The sequence below is a fragment of the Chiroxiphia lanceolata genome, chromosome 6 (assembly GCF_009829145.1).
Source record: "Chiroxiphia lanceolata isolate bChiLan1 chromosome 6, bChiLan1.pri, whole genome shotgun sequence".
Taxonomy (NCBI): domain Eukaryota; kingdom Metazoa; phylum Chordata; class Aves; order Passeriformes; family Pipridae; genus Chiroxiphia; species Chiroxiphia lanceolata.
In genome coordinates this window covers 14,818,259-14,846,140 of record NC_045642.1, presented here as the reverse complement: position 1 = coordinate 14,846,140, position 27,882 = coordinate 14,818,259, and the positions used below count along the sequence as shown (strand labels likewise).

Genomic DNA, 27,882 nt, shown 5'->3' with positions numbered 1-27,882 from the left:
AACTATGTTGTAGGAGATGGGGGGAATGGTGGCTGTATGTGCCATCAGTGTTAACGTGGGGATATTACCAAGGTGTTCATTTTTTACTCTTTTTCTAGCTGCTCAAATGACCCAGCCTTTGTTATATCTGTGTAGATCTAAACTTACCCCATTTAGACCCCAAAACAGTGGCAAGTATAGGAGTCCCTGTAACAACAGGCACACACTGAGACAGACAGACCAGGCACATGAGCCATAGGAGTTTTATTAGATGTGCGCTTGCACTACAGTACAGTGTGGTATAGGCACACTTGAACCAGATACAAGTGGGTTAACTCAAGTACAACAGTTGCAGCACAGAGGAAACTTGTAATCCACAAATCCTGCCCTGAAAGGAGGGTTAATTCATCTGGAACTCTCTGGGACTACAGCTATGCTATAGCTTGTATCAAACTCGGTATTTTAAAGCTCTTGGACACACATGTCCTACAGTGCTGCCACTGTTACAACTGCACTGTGACACTTGCAGGGGAGCCATCATCTGAGCCATTGCTATATGCTAAGATTACGACTTGAAATTTGCAAAATAAGGCATCCCAATAACGTCATTGCTGAGCTGCAACTACTTTTGTTCTGTGGCAACTGCGTAGCTGTGAGAAAATCTACTAGTTCAATCAGTAAGATGGAAACTGAGAAACTCAGTGACCACTTGTTTCCTTGATTTTTCTCTTCGCATTTCTAACACTTTCACTTATGACTGCTGGAATTCATCTCAGATTACTTGTTAAGCATGGGGAAGAAAAGCTCTCACTTGTTTAATATCAACAAGCAGGTTTTTTTAGACTTCACTCGACAGTAATGCACATTCATATCATGTATCTTGAAACTTGACCAAATGCAGCCTTGCAATTGCTAAGGGAAAATGAAAGGGGAAAAGTTCAAACTAAAGCCCATTTAAACACAAAGCTATTTTACATTAAGATGTCCGTGTGGAAGGTTTACACATTTCAATTCTTGGTTCTGAGTTAGAGAATTGTATTCTGCAGAAAAGGACACCTTTAGAGATAAACCCTAGGATGCTCACTTTTGTTCAGTGCAAACAGCCCTTCATGGGAAGAGAACAGCAATCAGATAAGAAGAAGGTAAACGTGGTCATATGGAATATTTTTTTAGCTTCTGTTATATCAGTATTTTTTATAAGCTGCCAAGGACTGACAGTCATCTATAGCCTGGTCTGTGTGATGGCCTTAAAGCTCATGCTTGTAAATAGACCAGTTCTACAAAGGGTTACCTTCTGACACATGTTAAGCACCAAAGCATTTCCAAAATATCTTTTTCCAACCTAGCTGTTCTTTCTTGAGGAGAGAGTTCCTGAGAGCCCAGTGGGGTCTCTTGTTTCTGACCTCAGCCGACGAAGTCGGAGGAAGTGCCATTTCACCTGCGTGCTGCTGCTCATCTTGCTGACTGTACTTTCTCCTGCTCTATGATTTGCTTAGTGCTTTGAAAGCTACATGTAATACTGGAATGCAGTTTGAGGGGGTTCTCAGATTCTTGCTTCTGTGTTCATCTGTTACTTTTCCCAGGCCTGTGCTGAAGATAACCATCAGTTCTAGGTCTTGGATGTAACATTGTAGGTCAGGTGAATCGCAGCTGTCCCCTCCTTTTCTTTGTATAATCATTTACGTAAGTTTAAAGTGCGTGTAAATTTGAAATGGTAATGCTTTAATACCCAAAATACATGGGCATAAATGACCATGGCACCATGTTGTCCCATGGGACACTTGAATGATTTGCACTCTTCTAGATGTGCTCTGACATACTGCTTTGTGTGGATGACCTCTTACTAAGCACTTAGTCTAAGGTATTTTCTGTATATTCCATTTCACATCATACAGAGGGTCATGAGACTGCAGTCTCTGGCTCTGTGATGAGATCGTGATTGTCTAGTTCTGGTCACACAAAGTTAAAGCACTGTGACACGTTTAATGCCTGTCACTGTGAGAGGCAGGGATGTAAGTTCTGAATGAATGTCACACTCTGCCATGCCTGATATTCTGATGGAACAGACATTTGTGCCACGGTCAGAGCCTCAAGACAAATCTCTCCATTAACTAATTTCTGTCATCTGTTCTTGTCCTGTACTTAAGCAAGCAAAATTTAAAGATTTTCTTGTCTTCTACAGGTGTAAAAAAAAGCATCTTTAATGCTTAATCCTCTCTGCACTGCAGCTGCTTCGTGTATGATATAATCCTCATGTATTGTCAGCGGACCAGTTACGTTCAGTCTTGCACAAAGTCGTGAGCCCAGGTTTTGTTCTGTGTTGAGCTGGAGATGCTTTCCTGTTGGGAAGGAATTGACATGGTTGAGTAAAAGCAAAAGGAAAACCTTTGCAGCCCCTGTGAGCATTAGACATAGCATTATTTGTGTTTCCCTGTGGAAACAGAAATGTGAACAGATAATCCTTGCAGTAGATTTCTCTCCTTGCTACCTACACACAGCAAAGCAACCATCTCCATCTTACAGGGCTTCAGTTTCACCACAATCTACAAAGGTGCAGCAGGCCAAGAAATCTGTAGTTGCAAGTCTCATTTTTACGTCATAGGTGATATAGTTTTGTGAATTTCTTCCTCCGTTTTTGGCTTCAAAATGACAATGCATAACTGAGAAGGAAATCATAAACTAGCCTGAGTGGTAAACTAAACCATGGCTTATTTGATGTGGAATGATTCTTTCAAATAAATACATATTAATTTGTGCAGTGAGCCATTCAGCTCCTGCTTTGAAGTGCCCTGTGAGAACAGAACAAAATTTCTGTTGTCATTGTAAATTGGCAAGATAGCACTTCTTCTAGGGGTGGGCTCAGTTATTTGCCTGATGCTTAAAACAGTGCACAGGAAAATGCTCAGCATGTTTGCACGAATCTGCTATGGCTTTTTTTGCTAAGTGCCATTCTTACTGCATCTTCCTCTAATTCTCTGCATTGCTTATGTGGGACTCCTCCATTTATAGCTTTCAGGCTGTGCCAGATGTGCTACATGGCCCTTCGCTGTGCGCTTGGAAATTATCTTATAATGCACACGATTCCTTCCCCTTCCCATTTTGTAACTCTCAGCTATTCATATGCTATGGAAATGAGAACAGAAGAGATTAGATGTGCTCTGTGCTGCTCTTCTGCTTGCAGTTTGTGGGATAGACACTGATATTGAAGAACAAACTAGAAATTAGACTTTCCCAACTGAAAGTAATTGCAAAGGATATGTGTAGCCTTGTTGCTCCATTTTGAAGTACTGCACATGCCTAAGCCATACTAGGCATCTTGTATTCTCAAGTCGATTTTCTGACTCTCTTCAATAGGTAGTTATGGATTATAATTGGATATTTTGACAGTTGGCCTTGAGGCCCTGACCCAGTTTGAAGTCCCTGCTGTATTACACAAGATACAAGTATAGGCAGAGAGAAGGTCCAACTAACAAAACAGTGCTTCTGCTGGGCATAAGATATTAGTTTAGAGCACCAAGTCAGAGGCCTCCATATAGCGCAAACTTCGTACACTTCTTATGATTAGCTGTTTGAGGACGTTGAAAGTTGTTCTTTCCAGGTGCCAGGATGAACCACAGTCACATGATTTTTCACCTGTGTTAAATGACAGCTGAGGAGGGGACTGAGTGGTCTAGGTCCACTGCCTGGGGAGAATCTACTCATGTAGTGAGGGCAGATTGTTGACCAGAGGCTAGCTTTGAAATCAGCATGTCTTTAGCACCATAACTTTGTACAATATATCAAAAATGTGTGGTTTTTCTTATCTGTGTGTTGTGTTAGCACTGCAATGCATCTGATTTTTATCAAGCTTACTCACTTTAAAGCCAGACACACATTCCTGAGTGTTTTGGTCCTGAACAACTCCACCTGGATGGGCTGCCTAGAGCACGTGACAGCTTGCTCCTTGAAAATGTGGCTCCATAATAAAAATCGACTATATGAATCTCATAGTTATTTTTGAGTTTCAGAGGTACCATATAGTGTCTTGAGATGATGTCATCATACATTCCACTTACCAAGCTTTGCCTTTAATAAGATTTTGCAGAATGCTTAGACTTCCCTTTTAGTTACTAATACGTTTCCATATTTTTTCTTCAGAAAACAGTTGATATCAATCCTGTTTCTTATATTCTAAGAATCTGCAGATCTTTTGCACTAATGACAGTTGTTGCTATCAAAAACACAAAAGTTTAGAGGGATATTTCTTTCCTTTTATTTTACATGACACCCTGAACCACTAGATGGCCTTAAAAAAAAAAAAAGAGAAAATTTATTCATTTGTGTTTTACAACTCCTTGGGAGATATATGGTCTAAATCTCTCCTTCTGTGTAGTCAAATAGTCCAGGGAGGATAGCTGAGACACCTGAATTTTGTCTGTGGTCCAGCCCTGATGCTGTTTAAAGTCTTTTGACTTGCGCTGACCTGATCTCCTGCCTACTGTAACTTTGTCTATAACCATCTGTAGAGTAGCACTAATTTAAGATTAAAGAGAAATAATAATTTGAGGTATTGTGAAGCACTGCTAAGAACACAGAGCCAATATAGTAGAGCTGTACTAAAACATTGTAACAGATCCCTAAAATGTGAAGCTCTCTCTTGAATGGCTTGGCCTTAAGATACTTGGCTTGTCTTTAAGGCGAACTTCTGCTTTTGTGGTTGAAAGAGCAGGAGAGGAGAAACAGAAAAGAGAAGAATCTTTTGAAGACTCCAGTGATAAGCCTCCAGGGCACAGGCTGGTTTAGAAGCAGACTGTTTGTAGCCTGAAGCTAGGTTGCAGTGATATTTGCAGCTTCCTTGTTTCCAGTTTTACTTGCTTTGCCTTCAGACTGATTGTAAGCATATGATTTAACGTAACCTGTCTTCAGCTGCATAAAACTGATATGCCTAGGCTAGGACAATCACTTGGTCTCTCTTTATAGTCACTGAAGTGAGATAGATTTGATTTTAACACCAGTGTTTGAATAAGATCAATTGCCTGTTGGAGATGTGTAGATGTCTCCATTGGCTCTCGTGGAAAACTAGAGGATAATGATCTGTAGCTAAGTTACTTGATTTTTTAGGTGGCTGAAGTTAAGTGCAGTGAATCTCACCCAGAGCATCTTTATTTGCTAACCTTGATTCTTCCATCTGAAGAACAAAGTGCTCAGCAATGAGGAGCAACCCCAAATCCTCTACTTTCTCCAGAATTCTGTCCACTATGATGCAGCTTTATTTTTCCTAGAAATACTTTTCTGCAGTTTAATCAACTTGTATATTGCCATTGTCACTTCAGTTACGTTGAAAAAAGCCCAGATAATTATTGCAGACAAAAGGAGTGCACTAGCCCCTTCTTGTGTTGTTTGACCAAAACAGATTTGTTAAGGACCTTTTTCTCCCTGTGTTTTGTATATTTAATGTTTGGGGGAAAGTTCTGCATAGAATTGCTCTAAACTTCGATTAGTGTGACTGTGAATGCACTGAAATTCCCTTGGGATCATGCTGCCTTGCCATGTGAGTTCTGTGCTTTTCATCTGTACCTTGACTATTTATGTTTTAAATGGGAGAAGATGAGTGTGATGTCTTACGTGGTTTCACTTAAACAGTTACATAGAGCAACTTTCCCTCACCTCACCAAACACAAACCATTTTGTTTGAGAACATGCTACAGTGCTTGTGCTAAATTTTGTTAGAGGCAGTTTGTAGCTGTATTAATACACATCATTTTAATGGTCTTTCATCCTGGGAAGGTCTGGCAGACATAGAAAATGAATTTTCTTCTGAAGGCATGTAGGGCTGCTTGGTCTGTGTTGAGGTTTTTATCAGCAATAAAGTGTGAATAGAAGCAACCAAAAAGAAAACAAGCAAGGAAAAAAAAAAACAAACAAAAGAAAAAAATTGACATGAAATGGTGTCCTTTTTCCAGATGCTAACCATTAGATCTCCTTAGGGTCTTTCTTTAACTCTGCAGATATTTCTTCCATGTAATTTTTTAAATAGGTGCCTCATTACCTTCGATCTTCGTTGACTTCAATTTCTGGGCCAGTGGTTCACAGAGCTGCTTGTTCCCTCCTGACCATTTTCACTGCAGTCATTTTGCCCAACCCTCCTCCAAATTTTGTTAATATGTTATTGCCAAAAAATAGACTTGATATGTTTCCTGAAAATTTTGTTTTCTCTCACATGAATCAAGCATCTGGCTATTTGTATGGACAAACTTTTGGCTAAATCTTCTACATGTAGATGTAGTATAATACACCTTTTATTTTCACAATAAAAATTTTCTGCCTTTTAGCTTTTCTGATTCTGACTTGGTGGTGATGAGAATATTTTTGTGGCCTGTCATTCCATATCTGTCAGCTGCCCTTTCATCTCTTCATATTTCTTCCTGGGTCTCCATAGATGTATGAGGCATTTTTGAATAAGACCATTCAAACATAGATTTTTCTTTTAGTTAATTTTTCTTTTGCCAGTTTTCACTGTCATCCCATTTCAGTAACCTTGGAGCTCACTGGAATAACATAGAAAAACCTATTTTGGTGGCCTGTTTACCTACTTGGAGAAGTAAAGGCTGGAAAAGACTCCATGATCCTTATTTTAGGGGAGATGTTCTTGTCTGGAGGCTTCCTAGCTTGTAAATGTTTCTATGATCTTTTTTCAAAAGATGCTTCACTTGATATCTTTATCAATTTGAGAGGTTAATACTGCACTGTTTCTTTGAATATTTATTGTACCATTAATGTTTCATTGAGCAGTTTGTAATACAAAGTGATCAGAAACTTTTTGGTCTCCTCTCTCTTGTCCTGATGGGACAGGATAAAAAAAAGAAATAAAAAATCCTTTAGTCAGATGTAGTGAGTCTCCATAAAAGCATATAAGTTCTTGTACTAATTGCTGGTAATCTATTAACAAAAAGTATACCACATTCATCTTATTAATGCAAGGGCATGTTATATTCCCTTTCCATTGAAAGTTTCCCCACTCTTAAATGGACTTAGTCTGCCGGGTTCACATATTAACTGTGCAAAAAAAATTGCCTTTTCTCAGGTGCAGCTTCCTTGAATAATTGGTTTGTGATGTGTCCCTAGTATGGGTTTGGGGTGTCTTTCTCCTACTTTTTAATATTTGCATAAACATTTTTACCTTGAACCTTACAAAAAAAAAATCCCATTAACTTGTAGGATGTTCTGTTGATATTTAAATGGTATATGTTCCACATTCAGTTTCTGGTATTTTTCAGCAGCACATGTATGTGCATTTGGGATATAGGCTGGGCTGTCAGTATTGTGCATGCATAGCCATGGGAACATCTGGTGCCTTCTGAGATAGGAATAACAGAGCTGCTGTATTAGGGGAGATGTGTCTAGGCTACTGGGATGTTCTAGTGGTGTTTTGTTGTGTTCCATTGCCTTAAAGATTGTCAGGAAAATGAAATGTCATTGTTTAATTACATCAGGAAAATGAAATGTCATTGTTTAATTACATCTGACATCAGTAATGTTTACACTTAATTATAGGAGAGAAGAACTTCAATATACTAATAATGTAAAGAGAGCAGACAACAGTGAAATATTACTGGATTTGCAGGAAAGATGGTCTTTCTAGATTTGCAGTAATCTGTTTCTGAATTCTGAAAAGTAAAATTATGACTGGGATTGGATTTTTGAATTTCGGCACTTTTCTTCTCGTTATTTGGAATCCAGAATGATACTTCATGCTGTTAATACCTGCTGTCTTTCAAAAATGCCAGTGGCATCAGAAAAATGATTATATGGCAGGATGGCTTTCTTTTTTATTACAAAAAGTCACAGGCACAGTCTCTGTCAGCCAAATAAAGAGTAGAAAATACGGAAGAAATAGCTCTTGTAGTTCAGAATAAGGGGGCTTTGGTGGATTTTTTTTATTATGCCAGCCATTTATAGAACAAAATTTGCATATTTTGCTTCAAGAAAGAGTACTGTGGGTAATAATAATACATGACTCGTTATTTGGGATATAAAAGAGTAGATGTTACAAAAATAAATAATAATGAATGAAAATAAGAATAATAAAAGCAGTGAAATGATGTCAAAGCAAGCATAAGAGGTAGGATGATTAAGAGTAAGGCAGGCTGTCAAAGACTTGCATTTAAAGGAAAAAGGTGACATGTGAACTTGAAACTAGGAATGAAATTTAATTTGGCTGCTCTGTGACTCTGTGTTCCCCAGCCCTACAGATCACGCTGTGAAATGTTAAAGTCACTGTGCTTGATTTATGATACTTTTGCTTACTAGAGGGAACTTGAAAGACAGGCATTTCATATAATTTCAGGGGGGGTTCTTAAAATGTGGAGAGATTTTGTGGGCTCTGCAAAAATACTGAACCATGTATTTACTAAGGGATTTTCAAATGCCTTTGTTATTTTAATCTCTCTTGGTTTTTTTAACCATATGGAACAGGATGGAGAATAATTCATTTGTGTTTATTTATATTTTCAAGAGAACCAGAACATTTTTCCCCACCTTAGCAGAATTTCTTAGAACCTAAGTAGGACAATTTGACTAATCTGCTCCTCAGAACTAACCAAAGCTGTTACATTTCTTTGGTGTTTATTCCGTATTTTCTGTCTTCTCTTTTAGGTGGCCAATGCTTCTCCTGGGGATGGAATGAACATGGGATGTGTGGTGATGGCACAGAAGCAAATATTTGTGTCCCGAAGCCAGTCAAAGCTCTCAGTTATGCAAAATTAATTGGATGTGGGGCAGGACACTCCATGGCTCTTTGTCAAACTCCACATTAGACTTAGCACACCTGGAATCATAACATCATGGATGTGTGTGGACATCTTTGGGTTGCATAGCTCAGAAGAGCTACAGGAGAATTGCCCATGATTAACACAATAGTTGGAAAGTGCAGATGTTTTTTCTAAGTCTGAAAGGAACAACTATGGATAGAAAACTATAATACTTTAAAAATTGTTTCATGGGTTCTTGTCACAGGAATTGACTTTCTTACCCACAGATAGAATTACAAACATTTTGCCTCGAAGCAAAACAACTGAAGACAGATTTATTTCTTATTCTTCTGAGAAGTCTTTGGGAAAGAAACTAACTTGTTAATCACTTATCACTGGTGTATAAATTCAGTCTGAGGAAATGGTCTGAGAAGGTGGTCTTTTGTTATTGTATCTTTACATCACTATAAGCATATGTTGCACCTGCCAACTTCTGCTGGAGTTGTGAGCTGCCAGCAGCTCAGAAAATCGTTTGTATCACAAAGAAATACCAGTGAACATAAATAGATGCATACACACATTTTAAACAGAAGATTAGGATTTAAAAAAATGGTGATATAATTTAGAAGGCTGGTAAAAGGGGGAAACAAGACCCTTTTGAACTAGCTTTATCTTGATTAAACTGTGAAAGGAGCAGTATTTCTGATGTTCTGTGCCAGGCATCAATTTATTATAGATATACAGGGATACAAATCTGTGTGAATTCTCATTAACTTGCAAACCAAACCTGAAGTTTCTGAAGCTACTGCTTAGGGAAGCAAAAATTTTAAGAGCTCTTGGAAACAATCTAAAAATTCTTATCAAAGGGCATAAGTCGGTTGTAGTAGCTGTCAACAACAGTTTGATCGGACATAACTCCTGTATTTCCAGCTGCCTTTGAATAGGAAGACATCAAAATCTAACCAGAAAGATTTTGCAAGTTCTGCAGCCTAAAAGGCACACCAAAATAATCCTGATGGTTTCAGGTTAGTTCTCACTTCTGTTTCACAGCCCAGCTGAGTTACTGTTCATGGCATGCCCACAGTACTTGTTCTGGGTGAGTGCTTGACAGAGAACATAGGCCTAACACTTGTTTTGGTAGGAGAAATGAAAAAGAATAAAATAAAATATCTTCAGATATTATTAGCTGCCTATGCTGAGCAAAATTTTGGAAGCTATTTATAAAACTGTTTTTTTCACTCAGATACATTGGATGCTATTAAACTGGGTGTTTACCACCCACAATACTTACATTTGCTGTGGTACTCAATGTATTTCAAGTTCTAAATATAGAGAGTTCTACTGTGTGGTAAATGCACCTTTTAATGAGACCTACTGTTGCTAAACAGTGGTTTACTTTTTAAAGCAGGCTTGCCAGGGAAGAAGCCTTTCAGAATTAAAAAATACTCAGAGAAAGGCTCTTGGGAAATAGGACAGGAAGACTTTCTAATGATGTGTCAGCTTACACATGAAGGGGAAGGAATTAAGATGATAATATGGGCTGCAAGGGTTTTTTCACCCTTGGTTTTACAGCAATTAGAGTTCATGGCCTCATTTTCAAAGGTATTTTATTTTTCCATTTGATGGATGAGAAACTTGAACAGACTATGAAGTGGATTTTAGCTATTATAGATACCAAAAGAATTGGTAAGAATAACCAGATGGATCCTCTGCAAAAAGCATAAAATCGAGACTTCTGTTGTAAGGTGGGGTTTTTTACCCATGTATTGGTTGTGGTTCTTCATGGCAATATATTGTTTGAGGCTGTGACTTCTTGTACTTTTAATTATCTAAGCTGGTATTTATTGACTGTCCGCAATGCCATTTTCAGAATACCAGAGTGTCTCTACTGTATGCACTGAACAGTTTCTCATGCTTTTTTCAGCAGTCCTGTCTGAGGTTTCTACTTCTGTTTTTCTCCAAAACCTGTGTACCAAATAAACATGTTCCCTCATTTCAGTAATCATGTCCTCTAAACAGTGCTGTTCCTTCATTAATCACAGCTAGTATGCGTGTGCTACCTCGGGGTTACTGAACTGGATGTGTTTCGACTGGGTGTGCTGTTGCTGCAGTTCATTTCAGAGGAGTCCAACAGATTATGTAACAAATAAATGTGAGTTGGTTATTTGAAATGTTTTTCAATTTTTCACACCTGTAACACGAACTCACTTTTGGAACACAATGAATGATTTGGGGTGATAAGGTGAGGAAAGAAAGAAGTACTTCGGTTTGTTCCTTGTGCTGACCCGCATCTGATCTTCATCTTTGAAAGGCAAGAACTTCATTTTCTCTCCTTTGTTGTGCCTATGTAGATGGAAAATTTTGGGAAGTACTGAATGCTCTGTTGGTCAGGACTTCTAGATGATGCTGTAGTATGAAGAGTGAATAGAATTCTTTATAGAAGGGACATGGTTAAATGTCAAAACCATGTTGTTGCTCATTCTTTCAGAAATTACTGCCCTGTTTAGTATATCAGTAGCTTTGTTTGCAGAATAAAGCATTGTACAAAATCACTTAAGGCCTTCTCTGTAAGGAAGGGAGCACACAGTGAAAAAAGCTCCTGATCAAGTGGGAAAAAAACCCTTTCTTTGCTGGTGTCCAGAGCTTATGACTGCTACCTGTTGATGTCCTGATGGAGAAGGTCAGTCTCTGCAAGGCAAAATGCAGAGCCAGTGTGCTATGCCCATGCTTCTGCAGTTCATACAGAGTTCTTTGAGCAGCTCTTTTGTGATAAACAAAGCAAACCTTTTATATAAGCATTCTGTGCTCAGGTTCAGATGCAAATGAACTGACAAGGTTTGTAACATATATATTTATAAAAAGACACTGGAACAAGGTAAGCAAGTGTCTGTGCAGTTGCTCTCCCCTCACTTTTTCGAAGATGAGCAAACCCCCCAGTGAGCTGACATTCTTGACAGAGAACAAGTTGTGAGCTTTTGACCTTCAGTCCAGAGAACTTTTAGGCTCTTGGGCTGGAGAGGGGAGAAGGAAGCTGTTGTGAGCCCTTCTGTTGTTTGAAATCCTGGGAGTTCTGTGGCTGTTACTCATGCAGCCTCCATGTGTACCTGCACAAGACCCTCCTGTTCCATTTTAAGGAATGTCAGTAGGACGATGTGTGTTGTGAAACTTGGACAGAAGTTTCTGTATCTTGGAGGATTTTTTGGCCTACCTGATGGTCACTGATGGTATTTGACTTTGTATAGAATGCCTGAGTGACTTGATGCTTTTGTGCTTAGAAACCCTGTATTCAAACTGTGTTCATTTGAAAGAAGAATTGAATCCTGCCTTTCTTCTGGTTTGCCCAGTCACCACTTCTTATATGACCCTGACTTCCCTCTTCTGTTTACATATTGTCAGTCCTATTGGTGTGTAACTAGTTCTTGCCATCTGCAACCATCATAAAGGTCACTTCTGCATGAGTGACAGGAGATTTTGTTCGGCTACATGTTTTGAGCACAGAGAAATTGGGGGGGATGGGAAGATTTCACTGTGCTTTATGACATGTTTTAAGACTTAGAGATGAAGATGGAAAACAGATGAAGGAGATCAGTTTGAATGTACAGGAGAAAGGTGACCTGGAAAAATATTTAAATGAATGTCAATAGAGAGCCTGACATAGTCAGCTAAAACATAGGGAAAAGGGGGGGGGGAAGACAGAGTCAAGATACAGGTCCTGAAGACTGAGTAATCTCACAGGTGTAGCAGCATTCCAGCCTATCAGTGTGGTGGGAGTGAGATGAGAGACAAGCTGTTCTGTTTCTTGGATGTTATTGTTCCCCCTCTTCCACTGTTTATTAATAATAATGTGAATTATTGCCGTGCAATTTTGGTGGGGTTTTTTTCCTCTTTCATAGCACATCTTGAAATTTCCAGTTCTCCTCAGGTGAAACAGCAACATCTGTCCTCACCTTCCAGTCTCAGAAATTTTTTGATCAGGCCTGTGATCTAGTCCAGCATTTAATCAAATACTTACTATTTTTTCTATTCAATTTCATGAACTCTGGATCTGATTTAAACAAGACTTAAGTCATTTTGGGACTTCCAGTTCCTTTTCTTCTGTATTAAAAATCAAAGATGATGACAGATCTTTGTCACTGAAATTGCAATGTCATGTTTTCACCAAAAAGTCCCATGTTCTCTTATCAAATCTTGTGCTTTTTCTTTTAGCTAGATATTTTCTTGAAAAGTACTCCAGAATTTTTCATCAGTAGTTGAGTCATGCTTCTGCTATTTACTGCCAGCTTATAATTCAGAGCAGGTGAAAATCCTGTAAAGGTAAAAAGAAAACACTGAAGCAGAAGGTGAAAGTCTTGCTTCCCAAAGGCTTGGAATGGATGGAGTCTGGGGCAGAGAATCACCTTGTGTGGTTTTGATTGCACTTCAAAATGCACATAGTGGAAAAGTGGTGTTTACAACAAATTTGCTGAAAAGTCCAGCTAACGCAAAAATAATTGTACATTTTAACTTTTCACATATTTATATCTTGGTACATATGCAAAAAAGTGGTAGTACATGCTTTGTTCTTTTCTTTTAGCTTTTGTTCTATTCTTATTTCCTGATAAGTGCTGATCTTACTTGGTTTCCTTCATGTTAGAAAGAATTATTTAATAGCCTTGAATTAAAATGTTTTGGTTTTATAGAAAATGGCCTTCTGTTGGATGAATATAACTGAAAATGGAGGTCTTTATCATATGTGCCTTTGAAGTTAATTTGAAGAAACTGCATGTGTAAAGCCATTGTTACTTTGTAACCCATTTAGATGTTGAAGGACTGAAGTCAGGCACATTCTTGAGCTATTTGTGCATTTCATTCAGGTTCATCTGTCAGTTGTCTCAGCATTCACCTGTTTTTAATGCAGAGACAGTTTTTACTCATCAGTGCCTCTGTAGAACATCGAAATAGAATATGTGACTGAAAATATGCAACAGTGAAAACAGTCTATGTGTTTGAATCACGGCCTGGATGAACCACGTTTCCTTGTGGGAGACTGAGGAGCCATAAATTTAGAGTATTGGGAAAACATATTTTTCAGCTTGGTTAGCAACAAGAGCAACAAAGTAATTATTCCTGAATAAAAGCTGGCTGGGGGATGAGAAAATGCAGGGGTGACGTTTATTTTGCAAAATTTCCTCAGGCCTTTTTGTGACATGTCGGATTTCGTCTCATTTTTAGATGAGCCTTTGCAGGTTGGGAGGGGTTCATGTCTAAGTCCAGTTCCCATGTTGGCCAGCCTCTCACTCAATTCATTTCCTTCGTTGTAATCTGTTTCCAGCTTGCTTTGCCTGTGGGCCACCTTGTTATTCAGATGCTATGCAACCCTTGGGGGAGTTCTATCTGCGGGTTTTGGGATCAAGGTTTGAAACTGCAGAATTTCAATTCAGTATTATTCAACTACTCCCTGGTCATCATAATCTTTTAAGTGTATGTGAACATTTTACTATAAGACTGTGGGTTTACCTTTTTTTTTTTTTTTTTAATATTTAGAAGAGAGGCCAAGAATTTTTAATGTTTTTTAATTTTTTTAATTTTTAATGTTCTGACATGCCTTTAGTTTTTGGCTGCAAATGTCAAGTGAGTTTAGCTTTTGTTTTGTTTTTTTTTTTTACTGATTTGAATGCATAAAGACATGTGGTACCTAAATTAGGGGAGCAGAGGAGTTGCCAATCAGTAATGAAAATGCTCTGTCATTTTAACTGTGTGGGTGCTTAATAATTTTCCATAATAATCCTCTGCTTTAAAGCACAGAAGAAAAGGGATTACTATAGGAGTATTGTGCTCTTCTGCAGACAAGGAAACATAGCATCTTTCAAATAATGGAGAGACACTTCTCTCCTCTGGTGCCTTAATTCTGAGTAGATAGATTATAATAACTATTCCTTTTTAAATACTGCCTTTCCTCTTTTGACATCAGAACACTTTAAAAAAAGGGTAATGTCATAGAAACAGAAGCTGAGGCACAAAAGATTGAATATCCCCAACCAAGGTAATCCAGCATGCCCACAATGGAGTCAAGAATGAAATTCCCATTTCCTGAGTCCCAGCCCAAAGTTTTACCTTCTAGGCCAGTGCTTTTTGATTGTTTTTTTACCACTCTTTCTTTCTCTCCTTGCTCTTCTTTCCCCTTCACTACTGATTGCCGTTTCCATCACTCCTACTTGCATAACCCATTTTCCAAACCCATCCTGTGTCCTCCTCATTTCCCGCTTCTGCTACTGCCGCCTCTTCTCCAGCCACCCACTTGCACTGACACCACCGTGGCGAAGCGTGGCTCCAGCAGAGCTGCTTTGCTTGGGCTTAAGCCATGTCTCCTGTTGTGCTGCTGTGACTCACAGTCAGCAGCCTCTGCACAGACTGTGTTGTCCCTGCTAAGCCCTTTGGGATCTAGAAGCTGTGCAGGTACCTTAGAGTGACAGCTGAGCTAATACAACTGCAAGACTTTGCCTTTTGCTGCCTAACAAATCTCTAACCTGTGCTTCATGGGGTGCAGAAAAAACAGTGGAAGCCTTGGAGCACACGCTCTTTATATTTGGTACCTGGAGATGTTTGGACCTCTGTACTTTTGCATAAAGTTTTTTCAATGTTCAAGTGAATGCTGAGGGTCGAAAACCTGAGTTTGCCAGCTTGAGCCAGGGAATATGTCTTTCCATGGGGGCATGTGAATCTGCTTAGTTTTAAAGCATTTGCTTTGTCAGATAAAGAAAGTCAAGAGATTCAGGTCTGGATCCCTTTTCTAACTTGAAGTTCAATTTGAATTCAAATATTGTTCTTGATTGCAAATAAACATTTGTATTTCCCTAGGAGAAAAATGGAGCACCCTGCAGTCCTAGATGAATGCAGAGGCTTTGGGACTTCTGAACAGATAGATATTTTATGTCCAAACTCTAAGTGAGTGACCCAAAAATAGCCTGCATAATTTAAGCATGTTTTCATGAAGAGAAGGTAGTTTGTGTGTGAGCTCAGAGACAAGGTTCCTTCCAGGATATATATGGAAAGCAGAGAGGTAGGCTGCCTTGTTTTGAAACTAGGAGAGGGATATGCAAACTGGCAGGGTAATAACTGCACTTGTCTTTTTCTTCAGGACATCTTTTTTTGTAAGCAGCTCTGTGCTCATTTCCTTTCTGAATGCCCTTGCCTTAGCCCTGCTTGCTCTCTTCTGTATTTCAGTCTGCTCATTTGTCCTAGCAGCCATTTGTTTCAGTGAAGTATTTTCTTTTTGGCACTGAAACTTTAAGAAGAGAGAAGGCAATTTAGGTGAAAAATCACTTTATCCAGATTAATGACTGCTGCGCTGACTGTTATCACAGCAGTATTAGCTAGATTTTTTTTAATTTTTTTTTTTTTGAGAGAGAGAACAGAACCCTCAGAAATTTATTCTATCTGAAATTGTAATTGTGGAGACACACCAGGTTGGTCCAGAAAAAGCGAGTCCTCATGTACTCAGAGGAAAAGCTGTATTTATAGAAGGTGTGGTTGAGCCATGCTTTCAATGTTAGCAAGTGATAAGCCACTAATTGCCAGTGGGTTCAGGTGAGGGACCAGCATTGGGTCTTATAGCTGGGAGTTCACTGCCGAAAGCTGAGTTTACAGAGAAGGAAACACAGATTTCATTTCCAGCAGGAAAATGAGTGTAACTGAACTGCAGAACATACTTCTGTTCTTACTTAACAGTGGTGTGAAGTCAGAAGTAGTTGGTGGCATTACTGAAAGCCTGTAGTCAGAATCTACCCACATGTATAGTTTTAATGCTTTAATAAAGATATGTACATCCTGTCGGGGAAGGGGACAGGCTTGAAGGAATTAATGTTTTAATGATACCCCAGCAAAAGCTCCTTAACTGTGAAGCAACTGGGATGATGTGGTAAATTTCTCTTAGGATTCAATGCAATAGCTTCTGATATTTTCCAGTTTTCTTGTCTCCCTCTTTCCCTGTGTTGTCAGAGCTGCCACTGTTGTGCAAGGGGAACTCTGGGGTTAGACAGACCTTAAGCTTTAGGGTGTCTCCTGAAGGACAGTGGATGGTAAGTGCTGTTCTGTTTGTGAGTGGTTTATAAAAGTCCTCCAAAAGACACGGTTACCTCAAATCAGAATGAGCAGATAGGACCTAAAGGTACCTAAATGAAAACAGGACTGGTAGATGTAAAAAGCAGCACAGAATGACAGTTGTACCCAACCTGTTAGCTAAGGCTCAGGTATATGCAAAGTGCAGTGGAAGGGGAAGACCTACATGGGATTTTCAGGACTGAATTGTTAGTATTCCTTATAGTAATGGAGAATTGAGCTACCTCCACACTGAGCTAGTGTTAAATAAAAAAATGGGGCAGATAAATCTACATCTGGATTCTTAATACATTGTAAGAGGAAAAGATGTTCATTAGGCAAATCCTGGATGAACCTGGATCTACCTCTGGAGGTAAGAAATTTATCTTCTGAGAATGACAGCATAGTAACAGTGTGAAAAAAGTAGTTCTTGGGAGAAACTGAAGTAGAAATCAAGTACATAATGCTTTATCAAGGACTACAAAGGACTGTTCTAATTATGTACAAATTCAGATTATCAGCCTTTCTTCTATTCCTAAAATACAACTTGAGGTCTTGCTTGTTTTTTCTTTTGGAGTAGAATTTTGTGAAGACAAGATCCAGCTGCAGTTGGTTTTGTTGTTTATAATTTAGCACTTACCAGAGCCATGAGTGTTTCTTCTGGGTTTTTGTGCGTTTAATCTCTACTTCCTCCAGACCGTAGGAATACTATTTCTTTACATTCCCATTCTCATCAGCAGTTGCAGATGCTGTGGCTTGCCTAGAAGGTTGTCAGCTCTTCTGAAGTTCCTCACATGAGGATAAAGGTGTGTATCCTTCCTTCACAGAAGTACTTTACCGAAAATGCTCAACCAACTAGAACACTGCTGATACATAGTCCATAGTTGTCATTTGTAGCATCTAAAATGAGATTTAATCCCATTGTGTTTTCTCAGTTCTTACTGGTGCATGTTTTGTGTGGCAAATCAAGTGCAACTCAGACACCTGGATTTCTTTCAGTTTCGTGTCAGGTGGACTGTTGTGGCTCAGTGAAGAACAAGTGAAGGACGGGGCCCAAAGAAGTAAGAAAAACTGAATTCATTTAATCAGCTAAAAAGACAAACATTTATTATTGTTGGGGAGGGAAAAGGAAGATACCTAGATAATTATAGGGTTTTTTAATCTTCCCTTGTAAAATTACTAATGGTGCGAATTCTTTAGACATCGGTTGTATCAAGTGTTTGCAGGCTTCATTTATTATCTACTAATCAAAATTAGCATTGTAGAACCAAAGCAATACCAAGCTTTTCTCCTACATTTCTGTTGAGAACACTGTATTTATTCAAGATTTTAGAAGCAAGTCTCTGGAAACCCCTGATTGCTTCAGAAAAGGATTCCCCTTTACACTATACAGCAGGCACTGAAACCATGATACAAAATTTATTTTCATGCTAGAATTGTTTTGCATAACATTGTGCATGCATTTTACTCAGTACTAAATTGCATACAATGCTGTTGTCTTGTTTCTTAAACTTTGAGACCATTTATACTTGAGTATTTTCCTGATTTTGTACTATAAGTCCCAGTTTTAAAATAACACCTCTTTTGTTTAAAATTCATACTGGTTACTTAATATGAACAATTTATGAAGGGTCTTTACGGATCTATACATCAATAAAATACAACATAACCAGAGCTGGAAAATTACCCAGCTGTTACTGTCAGGTCCGAAGGAAGGTCCCATGTGTCACAAGCATGCCAACAAAAACAGACAGGAAAAAGTTTTTCTTATTTTTATACACTTCTAGTTGGATTAAAAGTTCTTGATTTCCATGTCGGTGTGATGAACTGTGAAGGCGTGGTCAATATGACCGATGACTGCCTGATTGCACTTTTTAAAACCATTACTCTGTATCTTGTATACAAAAAGAAGCGATCCATAGCAAAGAAATGTACAGTTTTATAATGTTTTACATTTTGGCTACAACAATGTATGTAAAAGTAAAGAGCTTTGAAAGAAAATATATAACTTTGCTTTTTTTTTATCTTCTTAATCATACATTTGCAGTGTTTCTTGTGTGTGTGTTGTTTTGGGGTTTTTTGTTTGTTTTGGTTTTTTGTTGTTTTTTTTTTTCATTTTCATTTTTGTCTTCATGCAATTCATGCTATGGAACAAAAAAATAGATTAAAAAAAAAAAAAGATCTTCTACAGTTTTGTTACATTTTGGCCGTAGAAAAAGCCTGCATCTCTAGTACAACTCCAGAACCATGAAGAATCATCCATAAAACCTGCATGGAGCGAGTTAACTTTGTCCAAATGAGAAGGTCTTCTATGCCTGCACAGTTCCACACAGATGTTTATTAGCCATCAATGTTCATCTCCATCTTGCCTTGTCAGGTCACTCTGACTGCCTCTGTTGGCATATATTTAGCAATGACTGGACTTTCTTTGCAAAGATCTGCATGTAAAGAATACAATCAGTACTTGAGCTTCTTCCCTGTGCTTTTCACATCAAGCTCGGCATCTTAGTTTTAAAGGAAGGAGGAAAAGGTGAGATAGCTACATGCAGAGGCAGCCATATTCTTCTTCAACAGGATTTTTTTTTTCCATGCAGTCAGCCAGACTGAGACCTCTCTACAGTGTGTCTGAGTATTGCTTTCAGCTTAAAACAGGTGCCCATGCAAAGTTTCATCCTACTGTGCTTGTTTGCTCAAACTCCTGCAGGGTTCCTATGGCTCAAAAATATCCTGAGAAAAGCAAAATCTTCCATCGTTGGCATGTTTCAGCATCGACTAAATGCCTAACCCATTCCATACAGAGCCAGTAGATCCACCATTAGCCAAAATAAGCACATACTAGCAGGATGCACCAGGATGGAAACTATCTGGTGCATCTACCCTTCATCCTATGTACTGATACCATGCAGCACGTATGGCCCACCAGTACTACGCCAATGCCTGCCTATGTCATCTGAGTGCTATTTAGGAGTGTTGTCACCTAGCATCAGTAGTAACACCGTTTCCAGCAGGTGCTACTGTGAGACATTGCATCTTCAGACTTAGTCACCTGGACTATATGCAACATGGCATAGGCTAATTGAAAATAAAGCTTTTTAGACCATTCTCTGCTACTGATCCATGCTACAAAATAGATGGGATGGGAGACCAAGAACGTCTCACTGGACTAGGAGAGCTGTAGGGCGCAGACACTGAGGATAATCCTATCGCTTTTCCACTTATGCCAGCTATGCTGTTAAGGCTCCGTGACATTTCGTAACCTTCATTTAAAAGAAAAATGCAAAGTACAGCATTGGATCAATGACAGAATGGACTAAGAATGAGGTCAACATTGTAGCCAGTTCAATAGCATCTGCATGCACAGACATGCCGAGAGTAGTATCGCTTGCAACGTGACTCAGAAGGCCGTTGAAATACGGAACAAGTTTAAAATATATATATTTAAAAAAAAAAATCATCATTTTTCGAGGATGGTCAGGCTATGTAATTGATCCTATAGGCAGCAACATGGTTGTACCCTAAGAAAACAGAAGAGTCAGTGGGAGGGATTTTCTGTGTCTCCGTCATACACTCACACATACTTCTCCCTTCTCCCTTCCACTTCATGCATTTTTACTTCAGGCAAAATTAAGGTTTCTGGCATTTTTGGGGGCAGGAGGGGGAAAAGGCAGCATAGAATTAATTTTGTTGCTATAGAGATACTACTCCTTTGTTCTCAGCATTAAAAAAAAAAAGAAAAATAAATCAAAAATTGCATGCATCGTTTCCCTCCCTCCCTCCCTCCCCCCCCGCTTCTTTTTCAGACGTGCACGTAAACAGCTCAGCAAGTGTACAGAGAGTTGCACAAACTATGGATGAAATTCTGTTGGAACAACAATTAAGATGCTCTCAACGTGTTTCAAACAGGCCAACAATATGCTGACGTATATTACTCTTTAGCCAACCAGCCTCTGTTTCATTCAGTAACGAGAGGAGGTTGCAGTGCATCGTGAAAACCATACATTCCCCATCCCAAAGGATGTGCCATTTGGAGTGTTCCCCTGATCCACTGGAACCACCTGAACTCGCCCAGGCTGAATGAACACGGCCAATGCTTATCCAATACAGAATCAAGTAAAATGCTTTGCTACAAAGGTAAATTTTAGAGGATATACTTTCATATGAAAGTCTTGTGGTCCTACTGTATCTGTTGATGATGAGCTTTAAACTTATAAATATATACACTATCTATAACTGGCATTTACTATAACTATTGCCCATCATAAAATGGCACATGGGAATTCTATGCTCCATACTCAGTGTATGGTTACATCATACAATCTTTGCAGTTTTAAAATATTGACTGTATTGTATACTATATACAGTACACCAGTGGTAAACACTGATTTGAAGAGAGAAATTTCTTTTCCAAATTTCCTATTCCTTATCAACTTTGATGCATATAGATGTAACTCTAATTTTGGTTTGTATGGTCTCCTCACATTACATTATTTAAACACAACAGCCTATTTTAAGAAGGGAAGGGTTTTTTCTTATGATTTGACTTCTGTTGCTAAATAGATTATTTTGACCATTATCAAACTAAAATCAAGTTACTTCTGAGATTTTTGTAGCTGTCAGAAGTCTGAGAAACTAACTAATAATGATTTATTTACGAAAGGATTTTAGATGGATTATTTTCCAATTGTAAGACACCTGTGCCAACAGATGTTCATGCTTTCCTCTCTCTGTTGAACTAAGCAGTTATGAATACCCAAATATTTTGCTTTAGTGTTCTGCTAAGGTAGCCGAATAATCATTTCACATTTCTTGAGGATGTTTTGCTTTTGTGTTTTATCTCTTCTGTCGGCCACCTCCAAGTCTGTGCTCCTCAGAGTTTGGTAAGATCTGTGAGCTTTCCAAGTGGCAAACCTTCATTGCTATGAAATGTTAATTGGTCTCTCCTTAGAGGACCAGCTAATTTAAGGGCATAGTAGAGCATCCTCCACTAAAGCTTACTGCACCAGCTGGGGTGGAAGACTCGACTGCCTAGCATAGCTGCATGGGGTAGTTACAGCTCCTCAGGCTTTTCTTTCTGAAAGAAATAGGTTAGAAACTCCAAATGCAGACATCAGGTGGTGGTTTCCAGCCCAAACGTGCATCTCTACAGCAAGCGCACTATCGCGTGCTACAGCTACAGCTGACTTTCTCTTATTTATTTAAAATGGTTGCTATCTACATGGTCACAGGACCCCAGCTACATACCCTTTCTTATTCCTCCATCAGGCGGGCAGGGATATTCCCCGGTTGATAAGAGGAAGCAGGGTCCATATCTCTCCCGAGTGCCAGAGCGCGTAAAGGGCAGGCCCTCATCAGGCGTAATAGCCTGGTCTATGTGGGGACAGTCTTCGTTTGCCAGCGCCGCCTTGGCCACCTCACCATTCAGTTTCGAATCTTCAAACATATAAGCAGAAGGCTATTGAAACACTATGCACTGTTTATTAGAGTTCCAGCTGCAAATTAAGGGTTCACAGCTAAAGACTTCTATAGCGACACTATAAAAGGTAGCACATCTGTCCTAGACACTGCGTTCGTGTGCACTGCACCAAAATAAAATAAAGTCTGTTAAAGTGGGAGGAGAAACAAAAAGTGATCACGTTAGGGGTAACAGCAGCCACCTGTACATCCGCACAGAGGGGCACTTTCAGAAACGGGCGTGCATTGGTTCCTAGTCCTGCGAGCAGAAGACTGCGGTTAGAAATCAGATTATGTTTTCGCATGACGTCGGATGGTGCATGAATGACTGGTTTGTCATGGAGCCTACTGTCACTCAGAACTCTGGAGAGGCAGTGGACTGTGAGTTGTGTTTTAGAATTTGAGTATATTCTGTTTGTGCTGATTTATGCCCGTGTGCAGTATTACTGAGGGGGAAATTCCTGCTCTTCCCCTCCCCAAAATTTACCGAGATGGTTCTATAGCATTTCCAGTATCAGTCATGCAGAATGGCTCTACACATTTTAGACACACAGAGTATGTAACATATGGAAATACAACAGCAGAACGTGGATTTAAGAAAAAACAATCCATTTTCTGATGTTCTCCTCTGAAACACGTACAGTATTTGCAATGCCAGCACAGGACACTACATACAGAAAACACTACAGCAGGCCATGAATTTGGAAACTAGATAGAGTAAAATTTACTCTTGGCTGTAAGTAATAAAAATAGGTTGTCAGATTTTCCCACCTTGCTCCACGCATTCCCATGAGGATAGACTGAGAATCATATGTTTTCTCTGTGTGACTGATTTTACATTTATAACGCAATTTAAAGTGCTGTTTAGTGGAGTATTTGTTTTGGGGTTTTAAAGTGCAAATTATTGTATTGAGAATATACTCGAAATATGGCACAGCTCGATATGAGTATTTTGCTTGAAGGGAGGAAAAACAGTCAAAATGTGCTTTCTGAAGCTCCACAAATGCTGAGATATGTTAACTGAGTGGTACTGGCAGCATCCTACACCTCGGTTGCACAATGCTTATTACCTAGACACTGTAAGGCAATGGGTGATTCTGCAAGTCTTTAAGGAAAGACAAACTTAACAGATAGACTTAATTTCAGTGCCACTTCTAGATTCACATACTAGCTTGTTCTGAGCGCTACATAATACTGTCATTTATTTTTCAATTATTTCGAAGCCAAGTAATAAAACAAGCCCAAGGGAAAAAAAAAAAACATTAGGTAGGGTTTGGAGAGATGATTCTGATCCTCTGATGGACAACATACATGAGTAGAAGGCAAAAGTGTTTTCAAGTTATATTTGTTGCTTTGCACACACAGACATGCACACTCACACACACACGTATATGACACATCTATCACGCACTAGTAATTGCATTCTATGCCTTTATTTTTCTCCTATTTAAATGTCACTGGCTTGTCACAACATAAACAGCCTTTTCTGCAGATCTCACCTCTGCCTCTTTTTTTTCTCTGTGCCGAATCAGCCAGTTATTTCCCCAGAGAGGGAGGTAGTAATGTTTTGTGAGCAATGAAATAATTAGGTCTCTCAATACATTAAAAAAAAAGGCAAAAGCTATAGGTGCATTTTAATACTTGTGGACACTAATTTCAATATGATTCCAAAGTTGTAAGGTTCCACTGAGCTACAATTCCTTTCTGTTCATAATACTCACTGCTATTTAATACCACTCTGCACAAAAACTTGGCACAGCTGCCATAGTAACCGTGACATTGCAGGTACTGAGCCGTTGATTTAAAAATCACTTAACTGTGTTTGGGGAGAGCTGCAGTCCTCTTGGGGATGAGCAAAGAACTGGGCTGCTTCATAAGCCTCTACTGCTACAAGCTTATGGCTCTAATCCTGCAATGAGGGAGGCAGCTGTGTCAGCAGAGCTCTACACTGAAATCTCTGAGACACCCACTTCTACTCCTGAGCCCAGGTTTGCAAACTAAATTCTTAGTGATGGAGGGGGAATTGGTCCATTTCAGGAGCTCAAAACCTTTCTGAGCAGAGTGGTTGTGGGTCAGGCTGCTCACTGGTAACAGCCATTGATCCTTTTGGAAGCAGCTTGCAGGCTCCGTTGTGCTTGAGTGGCAAGAATATTGACCTTCTTTGAATTAATTTCTTAAATTGCATTATTAATATCTAGCAACTTGAGCTGTAACTTGCTCTTGCAGCCCCCTCAGGGTCCCTTCACATTGGTGAATTTTTCTCTATGCTTGTTAAAAATCCACAGCTTTGTTATTTTATTTCTATTCAAGAGGAAGAGAACAGAGTAGCTGGAGATGCGGAAAAACTGCTGAACTATTCTGCTAATGTCCCTTGAACGTTACATGCATGGGCCGTGCCTTAGGGTTCACATTCTGGATAACAATGCTAATCCACAATGACAATTTGGCTAAATATTTAGGAAGTAGAGAAATTGCCAACACAGAAGACTGCATCTATTGCTGGTGTATATAAGTAAGTGTTAATTAGAGTAGCTGTGTTCCAAACCACTGGCTGCAGCACCTAATTCCCTGGACACAACAATCACTTGGTATTTAATATGTGATTAGTCTGTTATAGGAACAAAGAAAACATCTCTGATGTCATCAATCCAATGAGAAGTCCTCATTGTTTTCATTAGCAGATCTACAAGCTGAACTTTAGGAAGAAGGCATAAAGATTGAATGGAATTATGTTATTTTAGTTTGATTTCTCAAGTTTCCATTTGCATGTTTGTTTTTTCCAAGACTGACCTTGTCTTTGAGAGAACTCCAGTTGAAGCAAACCTACTGCAACAATTGCTGTCTGGTGGCTACCGGTCTAATTATACTGATGACAACTACTTCCAGTTGCTTAAAAATTCTAAGGCTTCATTCCGGCATGCCAAATTCACACAAGTCTTGCCATCCCCCCTAGCTGAATCTGAATTAGGCTTGTACAGCATTTTTTGTTCTTTAGGTTCTGTTCCATGAAGAAAGTCAATATTATCACCTCTGTTTTACAGATGGGTAAAACTACCATACAGTGAAGTGACTTGCCTACTGCTATGTAAGAGGTTATTTGCAACAAAATTTTCTGACTCTCAGCTTGGCACCTTATCTCCCTAATTGTCCTATCTGTGAATACCTAGTTAACTGCACCAACTTTAAACATTATCCTGCAGTGATTTGGCTGAGAGGCTAAAGAAAGCATATTTCCCAGGTGAGTAGTTTGTTTCTCAACTACCTTGTTTGTGTGGCTTCCGCTTTTTTTTTTTTTTCCTGTCTCATCCATCTCCATCTGCTATCTATCTGTCTCCACACCCAAATACCTTGGGTGTTTCCAAGCAAAACTTAGGAGAACTGATGGATTTGGCATTAGTATACTTTGCTGATTGTGGAGAAGCACAGTAGAGACTGCCTGGGTACCTGCTGCTGCATGGCTCATCTCTCTTGTAGTTTTTTTTTTTCAAATTTTTTGCAATTGCTTGCAAACTGTCATAGTGGCTTTACCAGTGCTGCTAGTTTTGATTATAAGCTAGGGTCTGGCACTGAATCTCCAGCTATTTGAACTGCATCTTATGTCCAGAGTATCAATTATATACTTATTACCTCAATCTGTGCTTGGAAATGAGGCACTAGTTCAGAAATGGCTCTTGCACTGGGAAAGTCACCCCAGTCCTCTTCCCTTAAGCAGACACTGCCATTCTCCAACTGCTGCTAAGAAACAAGTTCCTGGTCTACCCTTCTCACTTCAGATATCTTCAGAAATGAGGTGTGGGCCAGGGATGGTCGCAATTCACACTGCTTCCTCTTGGAAGGTTGTAGGGGGGTTGTAGGTTTGACTGAAACAGGGCTGAGAGAAACCCCACAGTTCATAGCATGGTACCCATGTATAGTTACCTATGAGTCAGTGTCAGACTACATGGGCTGTGACAGATTCTTTCACACTGTGCTAAAGAAGATGATGTCTTCTCAGCCCTAGATCAGAAACACAGCAATTAAGAGACATAGTACTGTTTTTTTGGTTACATTAGGTCACTGACAATCTCCTCCAGAAGAACAGAGACTATCTTCCTCCCAACTACCCTTGTTTAAAGATTGAAAGAGACAAGGACACAGCTTGAGTACCTACAGCTTCCCTGAGCAGCCATTTGCCATTCCACAAAGGCTCAAGTGACTTCAGGGATCTGCAGCCCTGTTATAAGGTAAGGGGTTGACTGGCAGGAAGGAGGCAGGAGCAACTGAGTGCAAAGAAGGGCCAGAATTGAGAAGGTAAGTTGCTTGAGAGGTGAAGAGGTTGGTACTGGGGAAACCTTGTCTAAGTAAAGTTACGTTCCACACAACTCCATGTACACCTAAAAATTAAGCTTGTCTAGATCTCAACTGTGCTCTTATAGTCCTGATCCCAAACCTAGGATTACTGTCTGTGGCTAGTGCCACTCCTGATCAGTTGAGGGTGTCCTTTGGTTCTCATCCAGAGCTTGAGGGTCATTTTCATTTGCTCATTTTAAACCTTTTGCTAACCCTAGCACACACAGTAGCTACCTGAAATGTCTTATGAAGAAGGATCTCCACAAGGTCCCTAACAACAGAGACCTTTAATCCAACTGGATCCCTAAAGAAAGAATTGGTATGTTGTCCACTGAGTTAATTACTCTTCCGTTTTTCAGTCCTCTCATGCTTTTCTGGTGATGTAAAAGGGCTGGTACTGTGTCATATTATGCTGGCAATGGGAAATTCTTGTTGGTATGATGGCTTTCCCTGGCTCTAGGGCTAGTGACAGAAAGCTACAGGAGCAGAGGTGTGCTCTAGCTTTTCTTAGCTACAAGCCTATTAGCTGGAAGTGGGAAGTTGAGCAGCACTGAGGCTGCTGAAGAACAGATTTTTCGTATGCCTTTATTCTAAAATAAAGAAAAAAGCAAGGATTTTACATTCCTTTTTGCATCCTAGTTTTGCAGCATCACTTTTGCCTAATACCTCTTGTGCTAAGCAAATGATTATGATGAAGTTAAGAGTATGAATCTAAGTATTCAAAGATATTTACTTTGATTTGTGGAGAAGTTAAGAGCTGCTTGTCATCTGAAAATATCTATTGACTTTATATCCCTAGATTTCACCTTCCTAGTCAGCCAACTAGGGAAGTTACCCTACTGGACCTGTTTGTGAACAGAGAAAAACTTGTAGGTGATGTGATGGTTGGAGGCCATCTTGGGAATAGCAATCACGAAATGATAGAGTTTTTGATTCTTGGAGAGTAAGAAGGAGGGTCAGCAGAACTTGGTGCTGACTTGGTGCTACCTCGGACTTACAGGACCAGACTTTGGCCCGTTTGACTGGTTGACAGAGTACCTTGACAGGCAATTCTGAAGGGCAAAGAAGTCAATAAGGAAATCCTAAAGGTGCAGGAGCAGGCTGACCCCAAGTGCCAAGAGAGCTGGTGAAAGAAGACCAGCCTGGCTGAACAGAGAGCTTTGGCTGGAACTCAGGAAAGAAATGTGAGTTTATCACCTTTGGAAGAAGGGGCAGGCAGCTCAGGAGGACTACAGGGATGTTGTGAGATTGTGCAGGGAGAAAAATAGAAGGGCAAAAGCCCAACTAGAACTTAATCTGGCCAGTGCCATAAAAGACA

The 27,882-nt window shown here is 39.5% G+C and overlaps 2 protein-coding genes across 6 annotated transcripts in view; one reads left to right on the top strand and one right to left on the bottom strand.

Moving 5' to 3' along the window:
- The window catches only part of SERGEF (secretion regulating guanine nucleotide exchange factor), a 148,591-nt gene extending 137,881 nt beyond the window's left edge, over window positions 1-10,710 (top strand). The window contains 2 exon segments of the mRNA XM_032690696.1: window positions 8,614-8,757; window positions 8,760-10,710. Of these exon segments, the coding sequence (XP_032546587.1) occupies window positions 8,614-8,757; window positions 8,760-8,797 (182 nt within the window). The 3' untranslated portion in view covers window positions 8,798-10,710.
- KCNC1 (potassium voltage-gated channel subfamily C member 1) overlaps window positions 227-27,882 on the bottom strand; it is a 127,878-nt gene continuing 100,222 nt past the window's right edge. Inside the window, exons 3-4 of one of the 5 annotated variants that reach the window (XM_032690686.1) lie at window positions 22,026-22,214; window positions 227-2,318 (exon numbers count right to left, since the gene is read on the bottom strand). In XM_032690686.1, coding sequence (XP_032546577.1) covers window positions 2,137-2,318; window positions 22,026-22,214 — 371 coding nt within the window. In that variant the 3' untranslated portion in view covers window positions 227-2,136. Of the gene's footprint in view, window positions 2,319-17,869; window positions 20,042-22,025; window positions 22,215-27,882 lie in introns of those variants that run through there. The other 4 variants (XM_032690687.1, XM_032690688.1, XM_032690689.1 and 1 more) reach the window with 4 other exon arrangements.